We start from the raw sequence: 21,471 nt of genomic DNA on the forward strand, positions 1-21,471 counted from the left end.
ATATTATATTACCAAGTGTTTTGAGAGAAGGGGGGTATGGGAGAGAGAGAGAGAGAGAGAGAGAGAGAGAGAGAGAGAGAGAGAGAGAGTTGACAGGGCATGAGAGATGAGATGATGCATTGTGATAATGGCAGAAAAATAAGGAAAAATAAAACTCTATTTTGAATAGAGTTTTTCTCTGGGGAATGATATTTCCCCCTCTGTGACGGATAAATTCCTTCCCCCTCCCTCCCTCCCTCCCTCCCACCACACGTTATTTCGATAAGTTTTAAAGGCAAAGAAAAATGTTAAAAGGGGTCAATTTATCCTCAAGTAGTGGACAATTCTCACAGCCGTTAAAGGGGGAGGGGAGGACATCATTTCCCTTCTCTTTTCCCTACTTTCAACCGCTTCTGTCTCTCTTCACTCATGTCCTCTAAATTCTCTTAGGCCAGGTTTGGATACCTACAAGATTTAGATTTGGATTTCTCACATTTGAAGTTGTGATTTGGAACTGGATCAGATCCTTAGATTTCCAAATCAGCTACAACAGTGGAAACAATTCAATTATCAAATCTGTTGCCCAAGAGATTATTTGGAAATCAATATTTGTGGCAAATTACCTTCACCATCGCTGCTCCTTGACCTTGCTGCTGCAGCAGCCAGACAACTGTCCGTCCGTTTGTCCCTTTCTCTCCCTCTCCCATTCAATTATCAAATCTGTTGCCCAAGACATTATTTGGAAATCAATATTTGTGGTAAATTACCTTCACCATTGCTGCTCCTTGAGCTTGCTGCAGCAGCAGCCATCTGTCCCTTTCTGGTACAACATGAGCATGAGGATGATTGGTGTATTTTGTATCCAAAACTCAAATCCAAATCCAAACACAAAACATAAGGTATCCAAACGTGGCCTTAGTCTGTCATGGCTGCCAAACATGGCCTTAGGGTCCCTTTCTTTTGAGGTAAAATGGCCACAAAATTTGTTCTACTTCACATGGAAAGAAATAGAGATTTTTTTTTTCCTTTTATCTTTTTGGTGAAACTTTATTGCTAAAGGGCAACCATGTCCAAGACAGTCATGGCCCCAAACTCATTAACAGTACAAGAAGCGAATGGAGATTTGTTTTACACCCATTTTACGTTGTAACAAAACAAGCCTTGGCTATTAATCACTTAAAAAGAGTAATTTGAATGGAGGAGTCCTGTTTTAATTTTTGGAAGTAAGCTTTGTCTCAGCCGGCGGGTTGCACGAGAGGGCTACTGAGGAAAATTGTCTCGGTAAGGACAACCACGACTCAAGCGTGTCTTCATATCGTATTCCATTGCACAATTTGAAGTATTGGCTACATAAAAATCACATATTTTTTGAATAAATCACGTTCACTCATAGCAGATGATGTTTTCTTGTGTAATTAATGGAAAATTTAACCCTTAAGCTAAACTAACATGTCAATCAGGCTAGTAGTGTGGGAGAGTCAGCAAAACAGGAAAAACACAAACTCCTCTCTCACCATCACCCATCTATCACAGCTTCCCCCACTGATGTTCCATGATTTTTTTTATTGTTGCCAAACATACCCATAGTAAATTTCCTCCATCATGGAGCATGTAGCATTTGTCCGTATATAACAGGCCCTAATGAATATTACTAAGCTTACACAGGCAACATAATAGGGTATATTTGTTACATTCTGAACAGTCCATCTACCAACTTATACACCCGAGGGACTTGCAGTGCAAGCGTAGTACCAAAAATACAAGATCCCACATGAAACGATGATCTGAAGCTTTGATTTTTTTGGGCCCCGCAGTAGGTAGGCCGTGCCAAGAAAAAGGGCGCCAGAGGATCTTCCCAACCCTTCAATTTGTGGGCTCAAATTATGGACGGCGTGTTAATTAAAGCACCACAAATTGAATGGTTTGGACCATCCTATCTTATGGGTTATGGCTCCAATTTTCGGCCACGGCCTATCTAATTCTATCGCAGGGCCCAAATATTGAAGGATTTTGAAATCATCCATTCGTGCAAGCATGTGTGGCCTGGTCTACCACCCCCCCCACCCCCGGTACGTGATTTGTAGAAACCCAGCAAATGGAGGCTATGATGATAGATCTCATCACTTTCTTAAGGAGTATACTTATAATAGATTTTTTTTTCTCCTGTGAAACAGCTTGATCTATGATCAAAATGCTGTCCCACCCACATTTTTGATAAATTAAATAAATTGACGCCAAAAATATTCGCTTTCCAAGTACTTTCTTAAGTATGAAGTGCCCCAAAAGAACGATGAGTAAAGGGCAAATATTCAATGAATCTTTGGAAAAGTTTCAATGATCTCCATGCAGATATTTTGTTTAGTTAATTGACCCGTGATAATTTAAAAAAGGCTACTGGTTTGGGCACAACCATGTTTTGATAATGAAACCGAAGTCACCTTGTATTATAATCTTTAGGAAAAATTCTCAAAAAAATGTTTTTTTAATCTGAAATTCTCAAAAAGGGGTGGAGTTGGCTAATTTCTCAAAAAGGAGTTAAACTCATCCCAATGAGTGTTTTAGGACAAAAATGCCCTTGTGTTGGTTTTCCCTCCAAGAAAGTAAGCAACGGATCCCAATGCATTTCACCTAACACAGTTTTACCTTTTTATTACCTTCTTCTTCCCCATGCCAAAATAAAACTCCATTATTTGTTATAAAAATCCATTGAAAATCCATTGCAGAGAGGTGAAACTCCACTCTCACAAAATCTAGATTTTATTTGATCTCTTTATTTTTCTTTAGCTATCAAACCAAAGCTTCTCAAGTAGGTCCATTGTGATACATTTGCATAGGTTTAACATGTTTCTTACAATGCTATGGTGTATTGCCATCATCTTGTTTATTTGTCAGGGATTTGTTATGGTTTTGTTAGACATTTGTTATTGTTGTCATGGGGAAGAAGAAGGTAACAAAAAACCGCAAAAAAAAAAAAAAAAAAAAACCATCGACCTTTCCACCATCCCGTCAGACAAGTTTAAAACATATGAAAATGTTGACCGGTTTTTTGCGATTTTTTTTTAAAAAACATAACGTCGTTTGCAGAAACCACTCCCCATAAAGACCAATTCCACACCTCCCCCCATTATAACCATGTGTTTCCTCCCCAAACCCTAAATCCCTCCACTCCCCTCCCTCCACCATAACATCTGAGGGTTTAAGTTAATATTTTACAATTGTACATAAATTCATGACAACTTTTACGCCCAATGAAATACTATTAGATTGTGTGAAGTAATATTTAAACCTTGGAACCACTATTTATACCTTGGATCCACTATTTATACCTTGGAACCATTACCTAATGAACCATTACCTAATGGTAAATAGTGATTCCTAGGTATAATTAGTAGTTCCTAGGTAATTGAAACCCTATAAATATAACCACTATAACTTTTTATAGTGGTTTTGACTGCATAACTTCTTGTAATCACAATTTAAACTCTCCGAATACGTATTGGGCCATCTAAACTATGAACCACCATAAGATCTGACTGTTTAGACATATATTTAGCCTATTATTCATAAATTCATTGCAACATTGACACCCAATGAAGTACTATTAGATTGTGTGAAGCAATATTTCTACTCTGGAACCACTATTTATACCTCGGAACCACTACATAATGATAAATAGTGGTTCCTAGGTATAATTAGTGGTTCCTAGGAACCACCACATAATTCATTGCAAGATTGACACCCAAATGAAGTACTATTAGATTGTGTGAAGCAATATTTCTACTCTAGAACCACTATTTATACCTTGGAACCACTACACAATGGTAAATAGTGGTTCCTAGGAATCACTACATAATTCATTGCAAGATTGACACCCAATGAAGTACTATTAGATTGTGTGAAGCAATATTTCTACTCTGGAACCACTATTTATACCTTGGAACCACTATTTATACCTCAGAATCACTACATAGTGGTAAATAGTGGTTCCTAGGTGTAATGAGTGCTTCTGAGTGTTTAAAACCCTATAAATACAGTCATTCTCATTTTTTATAGTGGTTTTGACTGCATAATTTTTTCAATCTCATAATTTAAACTCTCGGAACAAGTATTAGGCCATATAAACTATGAACCACTATAAGATCTGACAGTTTAGACAACTATTTAACCCACTATTCATTCATTGCAACTTTGACACCCACTGAAATAATATTAGATTGTGTGAAGCAATATTTCTACTTTGGAACCACTATTTATTTATACCTTGGAACCATTACTTATACCTCGGAACCACTACAGTGGTAATCCTAGGTATAACTGGTGCTTCTAAGTGTTTAAATATTGGTTCCTAGATATCAATAGTGGTTTCGAGAATAAAATATTGCTTCTACACATTTAAATAGTGGTTGTAATTGTATAGACATGATTTTCATCCAGGTTTGCTCTAAATAGAAATATAGAGGGCAATAGAGAGATAGAGAGATTATGACAATACACCATAGCATTGTAAAGATGACGATGACAATAGCAAATGCCTAACAAAACCATAACAAATCCCTAACAAATACACAAGATGATGACAATACACCATGGCATCGTAATGAACATGTTAAAACTATACAAATGTATCACAATGGACCTAGAAGAGAAGCTTAGGTTTCATAGCCAAAGAAAAATAAAAAGATCCAATAAAACCTTAGATTATAAGAGAGGGAACTGTGTAATGGAATTTGAATGGATTTTTATAACATTTTCCTAGACAATGGAGTTTCATTTTGGTGTGGGGAAGAAGAAGGCAAAAAGTCAAAATGTAAGGTGAAATGCATTAGGATCCGTGCTTATCTTATTGGGGAAAAACCAACACAAGGGCATTTTGGTCCTAAAACAATCCTTGGGATGCGTTTCACCCCGTTTTGAGAAATTAGCCAACTTAACCAATTTTTGAGATTTTCAGATAAAAATCACATTTTTTTGAGAATTTTCCCTAATCTTTAAGCATCTGGCTACAATTTCCAGGAAGCTCTGAACAACTTTTGATAGCTGCTTAAAGAATATAAGACAAGGTGACTTTGGCTCATTATCAAAATATGGTTGTGCCAATATCAGTCACCTTTAAATAAAAATGGTAAATACGAAATAACAATAACGCAACTGTAGCCCGCCCATACGTCAATCAAAGATTCTTCTTAGACTGATTATTCTTCATCGATCTGGTTCGTTGATCCTACTAAGAAATACGATCCCACATAGATCAGATTGTCTATCTATGCTACCTATTCCATCAATCATGTTCCACAAAGAAAAGATAATAGTTGATTTATTTATGAAGACCAGTATGGGTCGCCTTATGATGTTTTTATAAGATCAACGGTCTCGATTGCAAATCATTAGCATTGATCCTGACCGTAAATATTCTCCTAGTCGGCCTGAAATGAAATAGAACCCGTAAATAAATTATGAATTCGTCATTCGTGAAAGGCGTGCCAGAGAGTCAAACGGGCGTTCGGCAGGCAAAAACATGAAATAATGAAACTACCAATCGCTAAGCGCCACGTAATCGCTATGATCTACGTTATTGATAGCGACTCCGTCTAACGAAACCAAAATGAGAAAAACAAAAAACCCTAGTGAGATACTTGAGAGAAGAGAAGAAAGGCCCACGGCTGCTTTTTATAATTTTTCTTCGCTGCGTTGGGACCGGAAATCGATTCCACCCCTTTCCGTCCTGATTCCTTCCCTTTTCTCTCGTTCTTCAATCAATCGAGGGTTTTGATTCTCAGAGATCTTTCCCATCGTAATCATAAGAACTCAGGAGCGTCTGGATGACGAATTTCATGCCATGAAGAACTCTCTCTCTTTCTATCGTTGGTACGTAAGTCGAGACCAGAAATCTTATCAAATATAAGAATAAAAACACTCAGATCGTTTGTTTGTTTTTTTTATGATTTTGCTTCGGCCATTAGAGTTTCTGTTCGAAATTTAACAGCTGTAATTTTTCGGTGTCATGTCACTTGAACTCCGTTTCCAGATTCCAGATTTTTTTTTTACTCTAGTTTTCAAAGCTCTTTTCGGAGTTTCAGAGCTGTAGATTGATGATTCTGCTTTAGTGCTCTGGATCTGAACTTTTTCCGTTTTTCGTACCATTAATAGAAAGATTCGATTTCTTATTATCTGGATCTGTATTTTTTTCGCCACTAAAGTTCCTTTTCTTTTTTCCCCCCGTGAAACAGGACCTTTTGATGTTCCTCTGACTCAATTGGTTTATAAACGACGGTCTTTTGTGTCCTCTTTCTCTATCCAGGCTCTGAACCCTCGTTTTCTAGATGCTTTTATATGGCATTGATATGAAGCTTTACAACTGGTCAAAGTCGAAAAGCGGAATATTTCTTTTTTCAATTTTTCAAATTTTTTTTTTTACCTAAAGCAGCAGCCTAGAAATTTTTTACTATTAGGCGTAAAATCCAAGCAAGGTGTTTGAAAATCGCAGCCATCTTTAATTCAACGTCGCTATAGTCTCCGGTTCCAATTAAAGAACCAGAAATTAATCTTTAGAAAATTTTCAGCCTGAAAAGCCTCTAAAAGTATTTGTTTTCGTTGATTTTTGCAGAGCGAGAAACAGAAAGAGGAGCTATCTAAGAATTCAGTTTTTCTGAAAAGGCTGATTTTTTAATTCGTTTTCCATAAATTTCCTTCAGAAGAAGAACAGAAACACGAGTCAGAACCATTGACTTGGATCTTGAGTCGGAAGATTTCATCCTTAAACCGATTTTCATTGGAAAACTACAGGTTATTGCTGTAATTTTGCGAAATCTGGGGTGTAATTTTCAGGTTTGTAAAAGAAAAAGATGGGATCTTTCAAAGGTCACGTTATTCCAGGGACTCTGTTTCTGTTAGTTGGGGTGTGGCATATATGGAGCTCGGTGGTGAGGTACGTGTCGAACCCAAAGTCGTTTAGGGTTAGGGTTTGGAGCCCAGTTCAAGGGTTTGGTGGGCGTCTGAAATACTTAGAGCTGTATGTTGTGTTGGTGGGGGCTTTCATAGACATGTGCATCGAGTTGCTCTACTCTACCCATCTCAAATTCTTCGTCAATGGTGTTTTGAACCCTTCCCATATGAACGATTTCGAGCACTCGGGCATGCTTCTCATGTTCTTCATCTTTGGATTGGTTGCCCTGCTCAACGAGAAAACCAGGTGAGAGAACTAACTCAGGTTAATCATATGGTACCAAAATGCCGCTGATATTTTTTTTCATTGGGGAAAAGTGTTTATACAGTTAGGTTTTTCCATTTAATTCAATGAGCAACCCAGTCGAGTCAATGTTTTAAACTCACTGACAGAAACAGAGAGGCCCTAAATCTGATCTTTTTTTTTATCAGCAGACCTTTTTTTTTTTTTTTTAAATGAATTCACATGGTTTCTTTATCTTGACTGTTGATTGATGAAAATTGATATGTATTAAGAGATAAAAGAGAAGGTACTCCCTGGAGTAGATAACTTATTTACTCCCTACCTTAAAATAACAGTTGATGCTACATTGTTTGGGTAATCCAAAGCATTCATTTGATGGGCCCTCACATAGATAGGGTGTGCCCAAAAAATAAGCTCGATAGGATCATCCTAACCCTATGAACTGTGGAGGCAAAAATAGACGTGTATAAACCTGCACAAATGTGGAGGCAAAAATGTATAAAACTGTCCATTTTTTGCCCCCACAGTTCATAGGGTTAGGATGATCCTATCGAGCTGAATTTTTGGGCACACGCTATCTATGTGAGGGCCCGTCAAATGAATGCTTTGGATCACCTAAACAATGTGGCCCCAACTATTATTTTAAGGTAGGGAGTAGATAAGTTATCTACTCAAGGGAGTACCTTCTCTTTTCTCTATGTATTAATTCTCGGTTTTGCATTGGCTGATAAAAGTACCCATCGTCCCATCTAATATTGGGATGTATCCCAGGATAACTCGAACCGGTTTTTTAAACTAAATGCTAATAACCTATGTCAAATGATATTTCCACCCCTTTTGTATGTCTCTTCCCGATAATATCCATAGTCATTTTGTGGAAGAGACAGCATTGGCTGATATTGTTGGAATGCAAACAGGGTCCAGGGGATGAAATTGTTGGAAAAGGGAATGGAAATATTGTTTCCCAAAACTAATTAAATAGACTTCATCTTTTAAGAAAAGGTTAGAAAAGAATTTTCAGCCATGATACACTTGTATGTGCAGCAAGTGTCTCAGATTTTATAAACCTCTGTATGGGACACGCTGACGCATGACATTAGCATGTTGCGGACCTTTGAGGACATATGACCAAAATAAAATTCACACTTATCCAATGATCTCAATTTTTCAATCATTTTTATGTGAATATATCTCTAAGAATCATTCATGTATGGAAGAAATCCTGCAACACTGCCTGTTTCTGCAGCTATCTTCCCCTTCCAGAAGGAGCTCTTTGCTTGATCGCCTCAACTGCCTTCTTGGGAGAATACCTCCTCTTCTCATTCCACTCCACATCCCACAAAGGCCTAGAGGGCTACTACCACCTCCTCCTCGTCCTCCTTATCGGCCTCTGCATAATCTCCATTGTAGCTGGGGCCCTCATCCCTACCAGTTTCCCCCTCGACTTAACCAGCGGCATTTCCATCACTCTCCAAGGCATTTGGTTCTACCAAACAGCCTTCACCCTCTACGGCCCCATGATGCCCCACGGCTGCAAGCTCAAGGACAATGCAATCATGTGCCACTCGACGGATAGTGAGGTCAGAGGAGAATTGCTCGCCAATTTCCAGCTGTTCACTGCAATTCTTCTCTTACTTGTCGCCGTTGTTGTGACATATGGTTTTGCGGCTTCAAGGTATGGGAATTCCGAGCTCAAGAGCATGCAACCTGCAGCTGCAGATGGGTTTGTGGAAGACTAAACAGGTATTCATCTTTTCTGAGTGTTTTACCCAACTTCTTATTTATGAAACAACCAATTACTCCAAAAGCTTAAGCTGTTAGAGTTGGTGTTATTTGATCATCTATACTTCAACACTCCCCCCCCCCCCCAACATGTGGCCCCTCTTTTGGTGGGTTGGCCGTACACAGTTAGAATTTTAATATCAAGGAGTTGTGGGGTTTTGAACCCAAGATTAGGTAATAGCTCTGGTACCATGTGAAACAACCAATTACTCTAAAAGCTTAAGCTGCTGGAGTTGGTTTTATTTAATCATTTAAAATTCAACTTATAAGCTGCTTTTAAATTATTGAACTGCTAGTTGCTTCACGGTTGGCTCTCTGGATTTCCCTGGATTTTTTGTAAGCCATAAATTTAGTTGGGGAGGTCCCTCGAGCTACCTACCGATCTCATATTCATCTTTATTTAAAATTGGTTTTGTCATCGTTTCAAATTCAATAAGGTGGGTTTTGTCAACTGCTTTCCCATTCACCAAATCAACTCTCTTTTAATTGAATATATCATGTTTAGTGTATGTTGCTGTGACAGAATCCATGAGCAATCACATGGATGCTTCGTCGTCTTTTTAAGTAATGAAAATAAGTGCATAAAAAATTTCCCACATTTTCTCTCTGACCTTTCAATTCAATTAAAAGCTGATGTGCTTCTTGGTATAGTTGGTCGCCCTCGAAAGCTACATTTGCTGCCATTTAAATTATCTTTTCTTCCTTACTATATAACTCCTTACAAATGTGAATATGTTATGGGCCATGACAGAAGCATTTTGTACAGATTTGTTAGTGGGCAAGTCTGGCGATTGTGAGTTACTTAAGAAACAAAACTGCAATTTAGATTAAATGAAGATGACAGCATCAATCTATGGGGTTATTTTCTGCGAGAAAGAATTGCCGTGAAACTAGAAAAGCCACAGCTAATGAGCATCGATTCACTCCGCTCAATTTTTTGTACCTATGTTGATTAGAGTCAGATTCATGTTGTAAACAAGTAGTTATTTGTAAAGGTCGTAATCAAGAAAAAATAAAGGAACACAACTGATAAAGGGTTTCATTGTGGAAGAGTTGTTTCATCATTACTTTGGGGAAATGATATCAGCACAACCATGTTTTAATAGTTGCACTGTCCCAGTTTGTCTTTTCTTTTTAATTGGTTTGCTAGAGCTTTTTGAGAACTGTAATAACCTTTTGACAGCTCTTAAAATACTAGAAGACAAGATGATTCAGGGGAAATATCTAAACATGGTAGTTCTCATATCAACTTTGCCTAACAAAAGCAAAACGAGCCTGTTTGATATTGTTGGTAAAGACATCAGGCTGATTACAGGATGCGTTGTTGCCGGACACTTTTTGAGAATGATGAGAGACCTTTTTCTCTCTCTCTGACTTTTTTTAATTATAAAAAGGGCATGAGGATTTCCATTGGAGTTGCTAGGAAATGGATGAAAATTTAACTAGATTGATGCTTTGCTGGACTTATGAACTGCAAAACCTGTAATTTTTTAGCCCGTGATGGGTGAACGGGGCGTCCTTGTAGATCTTTGACCATCTTCCTCTATAATCCCTCCGCATGTGCGGGCCCCCGTCAATTCCTTTGAGTTTCATTCTTGCGAACGTACTCCCCAGGTGGGATACTTAACGCGTTAGCTACAACACTGCACGGGTTGATATGCATAGCGCCTAGTATCCATCGTTTACGGCTGGTACTGCTGGGGTATCTAATCCCATTTGCTCCCCTAGCTTTTGTCTCTCAGTGTTGGCCCAGCAGAGTGCTTTCGCCGTTGGTGTTCTATCCAATATCTATGCATTTCACTGCTCCACCGGAAATTCCCTTTGCCCCGGTGGATTGGTAGGTTTAGGGTTCAGAAGCTAAATGGGTAACTCAAGGACTCCGATCAGAAGCAATCAATCGAATGCGTTATTATCGAGAATCGGCCACTCCAGATCGAAGTACTACGGCGTCGTCATCACTTGACACGTATTAGCCCGGCGTTGGTCTTTTGGTAGTGCCTAGCTCTACTTAAGGCAGCGAAGGAGCCCCTACCCGTCTTGTCGAGACTAGATGGACCCAGATAATCAATGTATTCATTGTACCCCTCCCCTTGATTTGACTTTGAATGAGGCCCAGGCCTCACTTTGTTTGACCATGAACAAATGATCGATGCCCTGCCTTAAATCTGCAGCCCCCCCCCCCCCCCCTCTCTCTCTCTCTCTCTCTCTCTCTCTCCCTCCCTCTTCTTTTATTCTCCCCATGATCTGCTTGAGCTTGGGGTTTTCTCCTTTATCCTCTCATAATGATCTTGCCATGTCATGGATTGGCGGAGTAAAAATTGTTGATAATGAGTTGTTGGCTTCATCATCGTCGGCATATAACAGTATCAATAGTGGTAAAATGATACTGCTCAAAGGAAATGGCACTAGTACTTTTTATCTTTCCATCCTTTTCTATGATGGTTTTCTTGGAGCTGCAGAGATGTGATGAAGCTCCCTAGTTTGAGAGGGTTATCAAGCTTTTACTACTGGATTTGGTTGAAACACCCACAAATATGATAAATGCACCTTCTTTGTTGATCAGAAGCGTCCCCTTACGGAGGTTTTTTGACTAAAGGTTGTGGTCTTTGCATACCTCAAACTTATTTGCTTATAACCTTAGCCTTAATGTCCTATTTGAAAGTAAAATTAAGGTAATCGTTTTTGCAAATAAAGACCAACTTTAGGAGCATCCAAATAGGCCGTGGGTAGTAATATTCAGCAATGTAAGGCGGAGAAAGAAACAAATGCACACAGACAAAACATACTTTTGGAATATAATGAGATTTCAATGTCGTGAGAAAGAAACAGGCGCCCATATCATTTCCTGAGAAATTATTTTTGATCCAACAGCAGCTTCTGATATCTCATTTCACAGGGGTCTAATTTCTCGACCCTTTGGAGCAGGCAAAAACAAGTCTTTACACAACCAACAACAGCCTCTGATATCTCATTTAGCCTATCCAAAGTGGCATAACCTTGTGATTAAGGCAAGGACATTTAAACTCACAGAAAAGCACAACGAGTGGAATGGGGAGGACTTGCATTGCCGCCCTCGAGAATACATACAATGCCTGAAGTGCTTTCTCTACATCTATACTATAGGCTACCTCTACTTATTCTAATGGTCAAGATCATGCCACACATCAATTATCTAATGGTCCAGTACCATCCTAGAAGCTGTTCTAGTCTAACTAGAACCTTCCTACGAGAATACACTAAGGCCACGTTTGAATACCCATAGGATTTAGATTTGGATTTAGTTGATATTTTGAACTGGATCAGATCCTTAGATTTCCAAATCAGCTGCAACAGTCCAAAAAATTCCGATTTTCAAATCTTGTCTGCGAGACATTATTTGAAAATCAATATTTGTAGCAACTTCCCTCACCGTAGCTGCTCTTCGACGTTGCTCCGACAGCAACGAGACACCCCTTCCTCCCTCCCTCTCTTTCTCTCTCTCTCTCCTAAAACATGATCATGAAGATGATTGATGTATTTTGTATCCAAATCAAAATACAAATGCATGTGGCATCCAAACGGGCCCTAAAATACGTTACAAATATCTACACTAAAACACTTTAGAAATATCTACACATTTATTTTCTTCCAATCCTGTCCACAGCCTGCCACTTGGTTCTGTAGTGGGACATCTTTTTCTCACATGTGGTGAGATATCTCTCTCACATGCGGCGATCTGCAAATGGGGATACAGATAACCTCGCCAAAGAAGTAGATAAACCAGAAATCGTAGTCACCCTGGCAAGTCTTGATTAGTGGTTGTTTCTGTTATAAACAGTGTATCACTTGGCAAGTTCAGTGATTGTAATAGTGTCTGGACACATCTTGTATCCTGATTTTAATCTTTTATTTCCCGGGAAATTTCAATAAATTTACCCTTTCTAAAGAAAGCCTGCTCCTTTCTAGAGCCATCTTGGGCCTTCTTTAGGCCTATACAAGTGAGACATATTTTTCATTGTGACAATTGTAATCCACCCAATTACTTTGGTCTCCTCGTCAAATGCGCGTTCACGTACTCTTTCCCAACTAGGCAATTGGCAAGGAAGACATGCAATTGGCATTAAAGAGGGGATGCGATGGCTAAAGTTTGGAGGATATCATTCCTACCTTATTTATAAGACTTTCCTACTTACATATCAAAACCCCTTATAAGCCTTCATGAAGACTCTGAACTATTGTGGTTGTAACTCCGTGGAAACAAAATCCAAAACAGATTGGAAAACAACAATGCATACCTCTCCACTGTCAAGAAGAATAAGGAACTTTATCTGGATCAGAAAATGTGAATATTATTACTCATCCCTTTTTATCTTTTTCCTTGGTAGGTAAGCTGGGTTTAGGCAGGACCCATGCCGGTAAAAAGAAAGATATTACAGTCAAGTCTGTTAAACACCAGCCCTATCACAGAAACACAAGATATGGAAGACAAAGGGGTTTTGATACGGCACATTCTCATTCTTTGGCTCTCTTACTCAGGGTCATCATACCATTTTTCCTCTTTTCTTTCTTTGGATAGATGTCAGTACATGAGTTAGAAAAAGGTAGAAGGGCATAGATAGTTTCATCCCTTCATGGGATTTGCTAGGCGATTTCGCGAAACGCGTGCTCACTTTAGCAAATAAGAGCAGCCACGCAGTCTCGCTTTGACAGATTTTGTGTTAAGGAATTGATGAGTTGTTCTATTCTGCAAAAGTGAACCGCGAAAGGACTTTCCACGAAATTGGCTTGCAAATCACCTCAGCCGATATATTCCCTGAAACTTTTCCGGGAGTAATAAATAGATAAGAAGTCATTTCCAAGCACCGAGGGTAAAATTGGTAAATGCTCGGGGACAGGAAAGGCGGGAAGCTGATCGAGCTTCTCAAGGAAGGGGACTTAGGGCAGAGAATTACTAGGGTTAGGGTTTTGGGATGGAAGATCCCTTCGACAAAATGATTCGTGAATGTCGGATTTCGGATTCACAGGAGGAGATTCTTCAACAACTGATTCCTTCCGAGTCACAGTCCAAAGATAGTGTCGGTGGGGATTTTCCTCCTAACGTTGAACGTCACTTTTCCGGTCTGATTCCGGCAGCTTCCACCGGAGCCGTGACACGCTCGGTCCCCGGCGGTGATGTTTCAGCATCCGGTGAAAGAAGAAATCTCGGTAAGGGGCTTGCTATTGAAGTTTCGAATCCCGCCTATGCTACTCAAAATCTTTCCTTAGATGTGAGAAGTGAAAGGATATCCGAAGTTTCAAAGGGAAAATATCCGGTCGGAGAGAAGGATCTTCGGTTTTCCAAGAGGAAAGCTCCGATGGTAAATGATCTAGGGTTTTCGAAATCTTCCTTGACACAGAAGGGAGTTTCTCCGGGTTTGGTAAGAACCAGAGATTTCAATGACCAGAATGCGATAAGCATCTCTTCAAATCTCGCCGGAAAAGTTAGTCTCGGCGGCAGTTCGGATCTAGGGTTTTCAGGGAAGAATGCTGAGGAAACCTGCATTTCAAAATCCACAGGGGATTTAGCTGTTCTAAACGTCACCAAAGATCTAACCCCAAATCCGACCAATAGAGTTATGGATTTTGGTAAATGTGACACAAATGTTGTAGAATCGGGGGATTCCACTAAAGATCTGCTACAAAATCCCACCGATGAACATCTAGGGCTTAATAAGGGTAAGTCGAAGCCTCGAAGGGTAGGGGATACCGTACATGCTATGTGTCAAGAGATGCGAAGTAGGTTATCTTCTAAACAAAGAGAACAGCTTGATGATTTTACGAATTACGTACTCAGCAGATCTGGTGATTCAACATCTAGTGATGCAGTTAAAAAACCACCAGAGAGGTTATTTGGACTGCCACCTTCTAGGTGGCAATTGGCTAGTTCTGATACAAGTGCACCTCTTAGTTCAAGTTTTGTTGGACTCATAACCTCACTATCGAAAGAGACTGATCACAGTATTGGAGATGAAGATATTCTCGACGTAGCCATTCGGGCTGGATATGAGTTTCCCATGCCTAGTTGGAGGCGCAAGCCTGAGGGTAACTCATAGACACACATACCAACAGGTGTGTTTTATGTTTTTTTGGGTATTCTGGATGAAATTAAAATCTTTAACTTGAGATTTCATCTGTATTTTGGGGAGGGAATGTGCATAAGTTAAATATTTAGGATTTGCCCATAAAAAAAAAAAATATTTAGGATCTAGAGGGATTTTGTGGAAGGTATTCAGAACAACACAAAGGTTGGGGCCGTTGAAGACTTGGGTTTAGCCTCCTCTAGAAAAGCTTGGCTGCCTTTCTGAAGTTATTGACTTTATATAGAAAGTAGACATGTCACTCATAAGCTCCTTTTGTATATGTAGCTTTGAATGGAAAAGACGAGTCAAGTAAAATGTCCATCAGTATATATGTCTGTACATGATGCACTGATCAACTGAAGCTTCCTTTTGTATATGTGGTTTGTACAGAAAGCACAATTCAAGTGAAGCCTCCTCTTATGTATGTGGTTTTGTATAACAAAAATTGATCAACTGAATCTTCTTTTTGTATATGTTTTCTTTATAGAAAGCCTTAATCAACTGAAGCCTTCCTTTGCCTCTATGCTCTTGTATTGAAAGCTCAACTGATTATTCCTTTTATATGTGTGTGGCTTTTGTAGCACTGATCAGGTAAAGCTTCCGCTATAACTGGATGTGTAATGGACCCCACTAGTGGGTGTTGGGCCCATTTAGATGAATGACGGTCCCTTTTTTTTTTTTTTTCTGTAACAAGTATTTGGTGTCAATTTTGCATTATCTTATTTTTTTTACTTTTCTTTACCTTTTATTTGTCTATGTCTTCCTACCTCCTTTTGTTATTTTGTTACATAATCATCTTGCTCATTCTTTTATGTCCACTTATTTCTACACTTCTAGTTTTAGTAGAATACAAAATCTTTTCAAGAAAATGTATTTTATAAAATAATTGACATACAAGCAAACAAGACAGGCCTAACAAACTTGCTAGCCTACTCGAAATGTTATAAATCACCTCAAACTTATCAAAGCATAGATTTTCGTTAAACTAACTATAAAAAAAAATCATTGATTTTTTTTTTGAATTTAATATAAAAAAATCATTGATAATAGAAGTAAACATGAGTTTATGGTGGAAACAATATGTATTACTGCAAATTTTGGACTATGAGACAAACAAAATTTTTCCAAAGGAATATTGGTCAATCTGTGTATTAGTTTGGGCACCGTCCAACGAACCTACCAATATTGATAATTTGAACCTTCAAGGCTCTGACATAAGAAGCTCCCAATTATTTCATGAGCTAATGATGCTTGCTCTTGTTTGGCTTGCTCATGTATTGTTGTTCTCTTCATCTTCTCATCCAAGGTCATAGTTAGCAGTTGCATCGTCTGATTTGCATTGACCATATATAGTGCATGCAAAAACTCTTCGATTGTCAAGGGTATTTTTTTTTATTGTTGCCTTCTTCGATTTCACATTTGTTCATCACTGTGAGCACATTCTTCATCCTTGAACATGTCATGAACATGTGATGGCTTTTGGATGCCCGATGCTCCTTTTGTTTAATGTAATATTTTAATCTCTAGTCTAACCTTTTGTGTAGCGGAGATGCGAATGCTTGGATGTGTGGCCACACAAGGTTAGATAGAATTAAAAATGAAGACATCTATGAAAAGGTGGGGGTGGCACCAATTGAGGAGAGGATGAGAGAGCACCACTTAAGATGGTTACGGCATATCCAACGTAGACCTTTGGATGCTACAGTGAGAAGAAGTGACTCGTGCCAAGTTGGAGGAGTAAAAAGAGGTAGGGGCAGACCGAAACAACTTGGGTAGAAACAATGAAGAAAGACTTGATGGCTAGGAACATAACAGAGAACATAACCTTGGATAGGAGAGAATGGAAGAAAATGATCCATGTAGACGAACCCAACTAGTGTCAGTATTAGACTTAGTCAATTTGAGCCGTGTAGATCCTTTCACCTTCTTCATGAAGAGTTGAGTTTGAGTCCAACCTTTTGTGTGCGCGTTTGGATCTGTAAACACCTATTTTATTATTAATATTACTTTTGCTTTCATTAGTACTTGTAAATTCGTAATCCCCAACAATTCTACGTCCATGCCTTTTCCTCTGAAAGTAAATGTGTTTGAATTTCATTTTCTATTTACAAATATTATCCTTCCCCTACTGAAGGAAAAGAAAATCCACATGCTTTTTCCCCAACCTACCCTTCTACCAAATCCTAAGAATCCTTTCTTTTTTCCGTGACGAAACACATTTTTAACTTAGACAGACACCTCTTGCAGTACTCGAGGGTCGTTGCCAATGCAAGAAATCGTGATTGTCCTTCACACCAATTCTTCAAAGCTAAGACGTTTTCTCCATGGGATTTCTTATTATCCTATCAAATTGATGGGTGACTGCATTTTCTTCCAAGCTATCACATTCCGTTAGCTTTTTTAATTACCAAGGCTAAGAGGGGTTCTACCAAAACTATCATTAAGAAAGGTCTGCAAGATCATACTGTTTCAAATGTTTCAAAGAACTCTCTGTTTTCCTCCTTTCACATTTCTTCTATGCCCCACAGCAACTCTGAAATCAGGTCTCTCGCAATAGTCACTCAGGGTCTCAAGACCCACCGCTCATCCCCTCTCAACGACCAGTATTTTCACATCTTGGAGATGGCCACCTGCTCGTGACTACTCGTAGAAGCGGAATTAATGACGGGGAACGGTCAGTCTTACGAACTTTGCTGTTCGACCAGATTAATGCAATAACTAGCAAAAATGTAAGATTTTCCTTTTGTTCTACTTAGGATCAAGTCTATACAATACGTAGATCTGAATTTGCAAGCTATCTATAAATATTTGCTTAATATAGAGTTCCTTAGATTAGATTTCGTTTAGGGCCCGTTTGGATGCCGAGAAGATTTGGATTTCTCATACTTGCAGCCCTTTTTGTGTTGTGGTTTGGATCCGGATCAAATCCTTTGATTTCTAAATCGGCATCTGACAGTGAAAAAAATCAGATTTCCAAATATGCGGCTGAAATAAGTAATTGGAAATCCTCAGATCTGGCAGTTTCCTTCACCTTCTTTGCCCTCCAACTCTCCCCTCCAGTAGGAAGTACCCCCTTCCATCTCTGCCTCCCTCAACATGAGCTGGCGATCTATTCATTTTGTATTCAAAACTCAATTCCAAATCCAAATACAAAGTATGAGGTATCCAAACGGGCCCTTGAGATATTTGTAATGAACTCTTACGATATTTCCCTATAAACAAAGGGGCAAAAAAAGGTTCCCTATAAACAAAGGGGCGGACTGTCATTTCACTTGCTAAATACTATTGATTTCAGACTTTATTTTTTATTGGCTTGTAGAATAAGATAGCTACTCATCATATTTTCCTGTTTCTCTGTTGTCCACATTCAACATACAGTGTTTCTATTCAATTCTTTTTTCCCCCTCTTAATAGTATCAGAATTTCATGAGTAGAAAATGAAACAGAAGTCCCAACCGAGACGATCAGGCTCAAAACAAAATATGTGAGTGCTACATTTTTATAATCCATCTTTACGACCATAACGGCGGATGGTCTCTAATAATAAGAGATGCACTAGCCAACCCTCCCTTTGCTAGTCTATCTGCCTCTGGATTATCCTCTCTCTGCGCATGACTAAACTGCGCCTGAAAGCCTTCTAATCTGTTCAATACTTCTCCAAAAATGTCATAAAAAAAAAGTTCAAAATGTCTCAAGAAGACATGAACTCCACTACAGTTTTCCCCTAGCTGACGAAGCCCTTCTGTCCATGCTGTTATGAATGAGTCTATCGACTTCAGCTTTACCCAGCAGCAACCAAACCATTAGAATATGAGGCTCCACATCTCTGCTGCAATAGGCCGGTGAATAAGGAGGTGGTTTTTGGATTCTTCGCCAGCCACACACATAATGCACCTGTTCTGAATTCTCCAATTCTATTGTTGAGATGGTCTATGTTGAGAATTTTATGAAGCCCTGCTTTCCAATAAAAAGCCAAGACGGCTGATACATTCAATTCAAATGAAGACTCAATGAATACGGCTGATATATTCAAAATCATGGCAACTGTTCCTGATACGGCTGATATATTCAAATGAAGTTTGTATTATATTTGGAAATATTTCAGCCTGCTTGGATTATCTGAATTTCTATATTCACCAATCCATTGTCATTTCTGATATCTATTAGAGCAGCTGATCTATTGCCATTTCCAGTCATCTTCAACTTGAAAATATCATTCTGCTGGATTCTTTGTTTATGAAAAAATATATCTTTATTATATTTCATGAATTCCTGGCTTCAAAACTGTTTAGTTTCAGATTGAACCTGCAATTACTGATCCATAGATCCTGACTCAGACTCTCATTTTCATCCTATTTAACCTAACAAAATATTATTGATACAAAAACCCATCCTGGATTCATTGACTGAATTATCATAAATATTTGAGTTTTTGAATGTTTCACATTATGTAACTGAGCTGAGCTCTTCGTGCAACCAGACTTCACATCATTTAGCTTATTTTGGTTACACGATGTGGATTCGAACAACCAAAGAGGCTATTTTGATTTTCTTCATAGAATAGATATAATGTGGACAGTTACAGACCTCAAAACTGGTTTGGGTTCCTTGATTACATTGTGCTTCTGCAAACTTTGAATGTCTCCAGTAGATTTCATACCATTGATTCTTGCACAATGCTGAGTTTATATAGCGCTTGCTGTTTCAGCCTTGTATTCATTTAACACTAGTTTGAGTGTGAAGAAGGAAAAAAAAACTCTCTTGTACCTGACTAACGGAGTTTAATTCTTTATTCTTTTACTGGTTAACTTAATTTATTGGTTCAATTAAACTTGGCATTGTTGTTGCATTTATTGTCATCTTGATTTAACATTCAAATTTGATAATTTGTTTCAGATTCATAAATTCGTAATAGTCCACCATCGTCTTGCTTCATACAATATATTATAAACATCTGATAGTTTCATTATCAATATCACCTCCTGGCTTTTTTACTTGGATTAGATTCCTTTAATTTTTCCGTCTCATGTGCGCCCTACTTATTTGCAACCATGTTTAGACTCATCTATTCACACATAGACTCATTTTTAGATCTTATTGAATTGGATTGATCACCTTGTACCGATCATTCTTTTTTGTTTATAGCTACATTTATTTCCTGTTGCCAGTGTAGACGTCTATTTCATATTCCATACTTTAGACTTCAACATTCTAAGTTTACCTTACTTTTCTAGGAGGCTTTTTGTATGCAGGGAAAATTTATATTGAAAAAAAATTTACCATGGAAAATGAAAATCAAGTGCTTGGCCAACTTATTCTCCATGACTTTTTTTCCAACATCGAAAATGGCTTCTAGGAAACTTGCAACCATATTAGCCTAATTCAACCTCTTAATTTTCTCATTTCTTATTTAATTGCTGCGGGCTGTAGTTTGTAGATTCACAGTGTCTTTTCAGTATGACTGGTAGAATACTCGGCATCCATCAATAATCTCTCACTTAGGCTTTGTTCACTTTACATTGTGACAACCGATTGTGAGTCCCAATTATGCCCTGTTCGTTTAAGATTATGACAACTGATTGCAAGGGCTAAACCAATTATTCCGAGTCCAATAATCAGTTCGGCACTCGCAACCAGCTGTCATAATCTTAAACGAACTGGGAATGCTGAGTCCAATAATTGGTGTTGGACTCGCAATCGGATGTCATAATCTAAAACGAACAGGGCCTTAGTTTATGGAAAGAGTGGACTGAAATGGCCACCACGCCCTCACCAAGGGGAGAGCGCGTTATCTACATCCACAATGCACTGAAAAAAAAAATCTCACCATAGAAGCAACTTGGAGGTTAAGAGCCCAGATTCTTTTTTCTTTCTAGTCACATGTGGTGAAGTATCAATTGACCATAGATTTAAGGGATGCAAAATTATCAGCATCTTATTTTTTTCGATGTTTCTCTTATGACATTCTCACAATCTCACCCTACATGGTTTATGAAGAGATATAGGATTGAGAAGTCATGGCGAAGAGGAGACTCATCTAACCAAACATCCTCACCCATCCATGGGTTACGATGAGTTATAGGTCCAAGAATGCATTAGTTCGGATGAACTTGAGCTTCTAAAAGATTGCTAGAAAATAGAAACAAGGGAAATAAACACAAATTATGCTCGAAAATGAGACGATGAAATATAGGAAACAAAAAGATTATAGGATGACGAGTGCAACTCCTCTTTTATTTACAGATGGGAATAGAAAAATTAAAAGAAAATACAGGAGAAGCAATGCCTGGTGGGGTAGAAGGAATAGCTGGTGAATTAGATGGTTGGAGGTGTTCCTTAGGTTGGTTCGTTTGTTAGATTCAAGTCTTTCTCTTGGTGTAAACCCACAACATTTTGTGAAGAGACTATTATGCTGAATTATAAGCC

The 21,471-nt window shown here is 38.5% G+C and overlaps 1 protein-coding gene and 1 pseudogene across 1 annotated transcript; one reads left to right on the top strand and one right to left on the bottom strand.

Annotated features, from left to right (window-relative positions):
- The first annotated feature begins 5,580 nt into the window (after positions 1–5,580).
- On the top strand, positions 5,581–10,050 carry LOC143876999 (uncharacterized). Its single transcript, XM_077378698.1, has 4 exons — positions 5,581–5,844; positions 6,584–7,168; positions 8,412–8,908; positions 9,714–10,050. Exons 2-3 carry the CDS (start codon positions 6,822–6,824, stop codon positions 8,902–8,904), a joined length of 840 nt encoding a protein of 279 aa, XP_077234813.1. The 5' UTR covers positions 5,581–5,844; positions 6,584–6,821; the 3' UTR covers positions 8,905–8,908; positions 9,714–10,050.
- A 361-nt stretch (positions 10,051–10,411) lies between these two features.
- Positions 10,412–10,891, bottom strand: LOC143878056 (18S ribosomal RNA; annotated as a pseudogene).
- Between the last annotated feature and the right edge of the window lie 10,580 nt (positions 10,892–21,471).

Source organism: Tasmannia lanceolata, unplaced genomic scaffold (genome assembly GCF_043159265.1).
Source record: "Tasmannia lanceolata isolate RefF3 unplaced genomic scaffold, GAP_Taslan_0.1 ptg000005l, whole genome shotgun sequence".
Taxonomy (NCBI): domain Eukaryota; kingdom Viridiplantae; phylum Streptophyta; class Magnoliopsida; order Canellales; family Winteraceae; genus Tasmannia; species Tasmannia lanceolata.

Excerpts from the sequence above, each read along its gene's own strand:
- LOC143876999 (XM_077378698.1), top strand. The coding sequence starts at position 6,822 with ATGGGATCTTTCAAAGGTCACGTTATTCCAGGGACTCTGTTTCTGTTA. Across the intron at positions 7,169-8,411 it reads CTGCTCAACGAGAAAACCAG|CTATCTTCCCCTTCCAGAAG; the intron begins GTGAGAGAACTA and ends CTGTTTCTGCAG.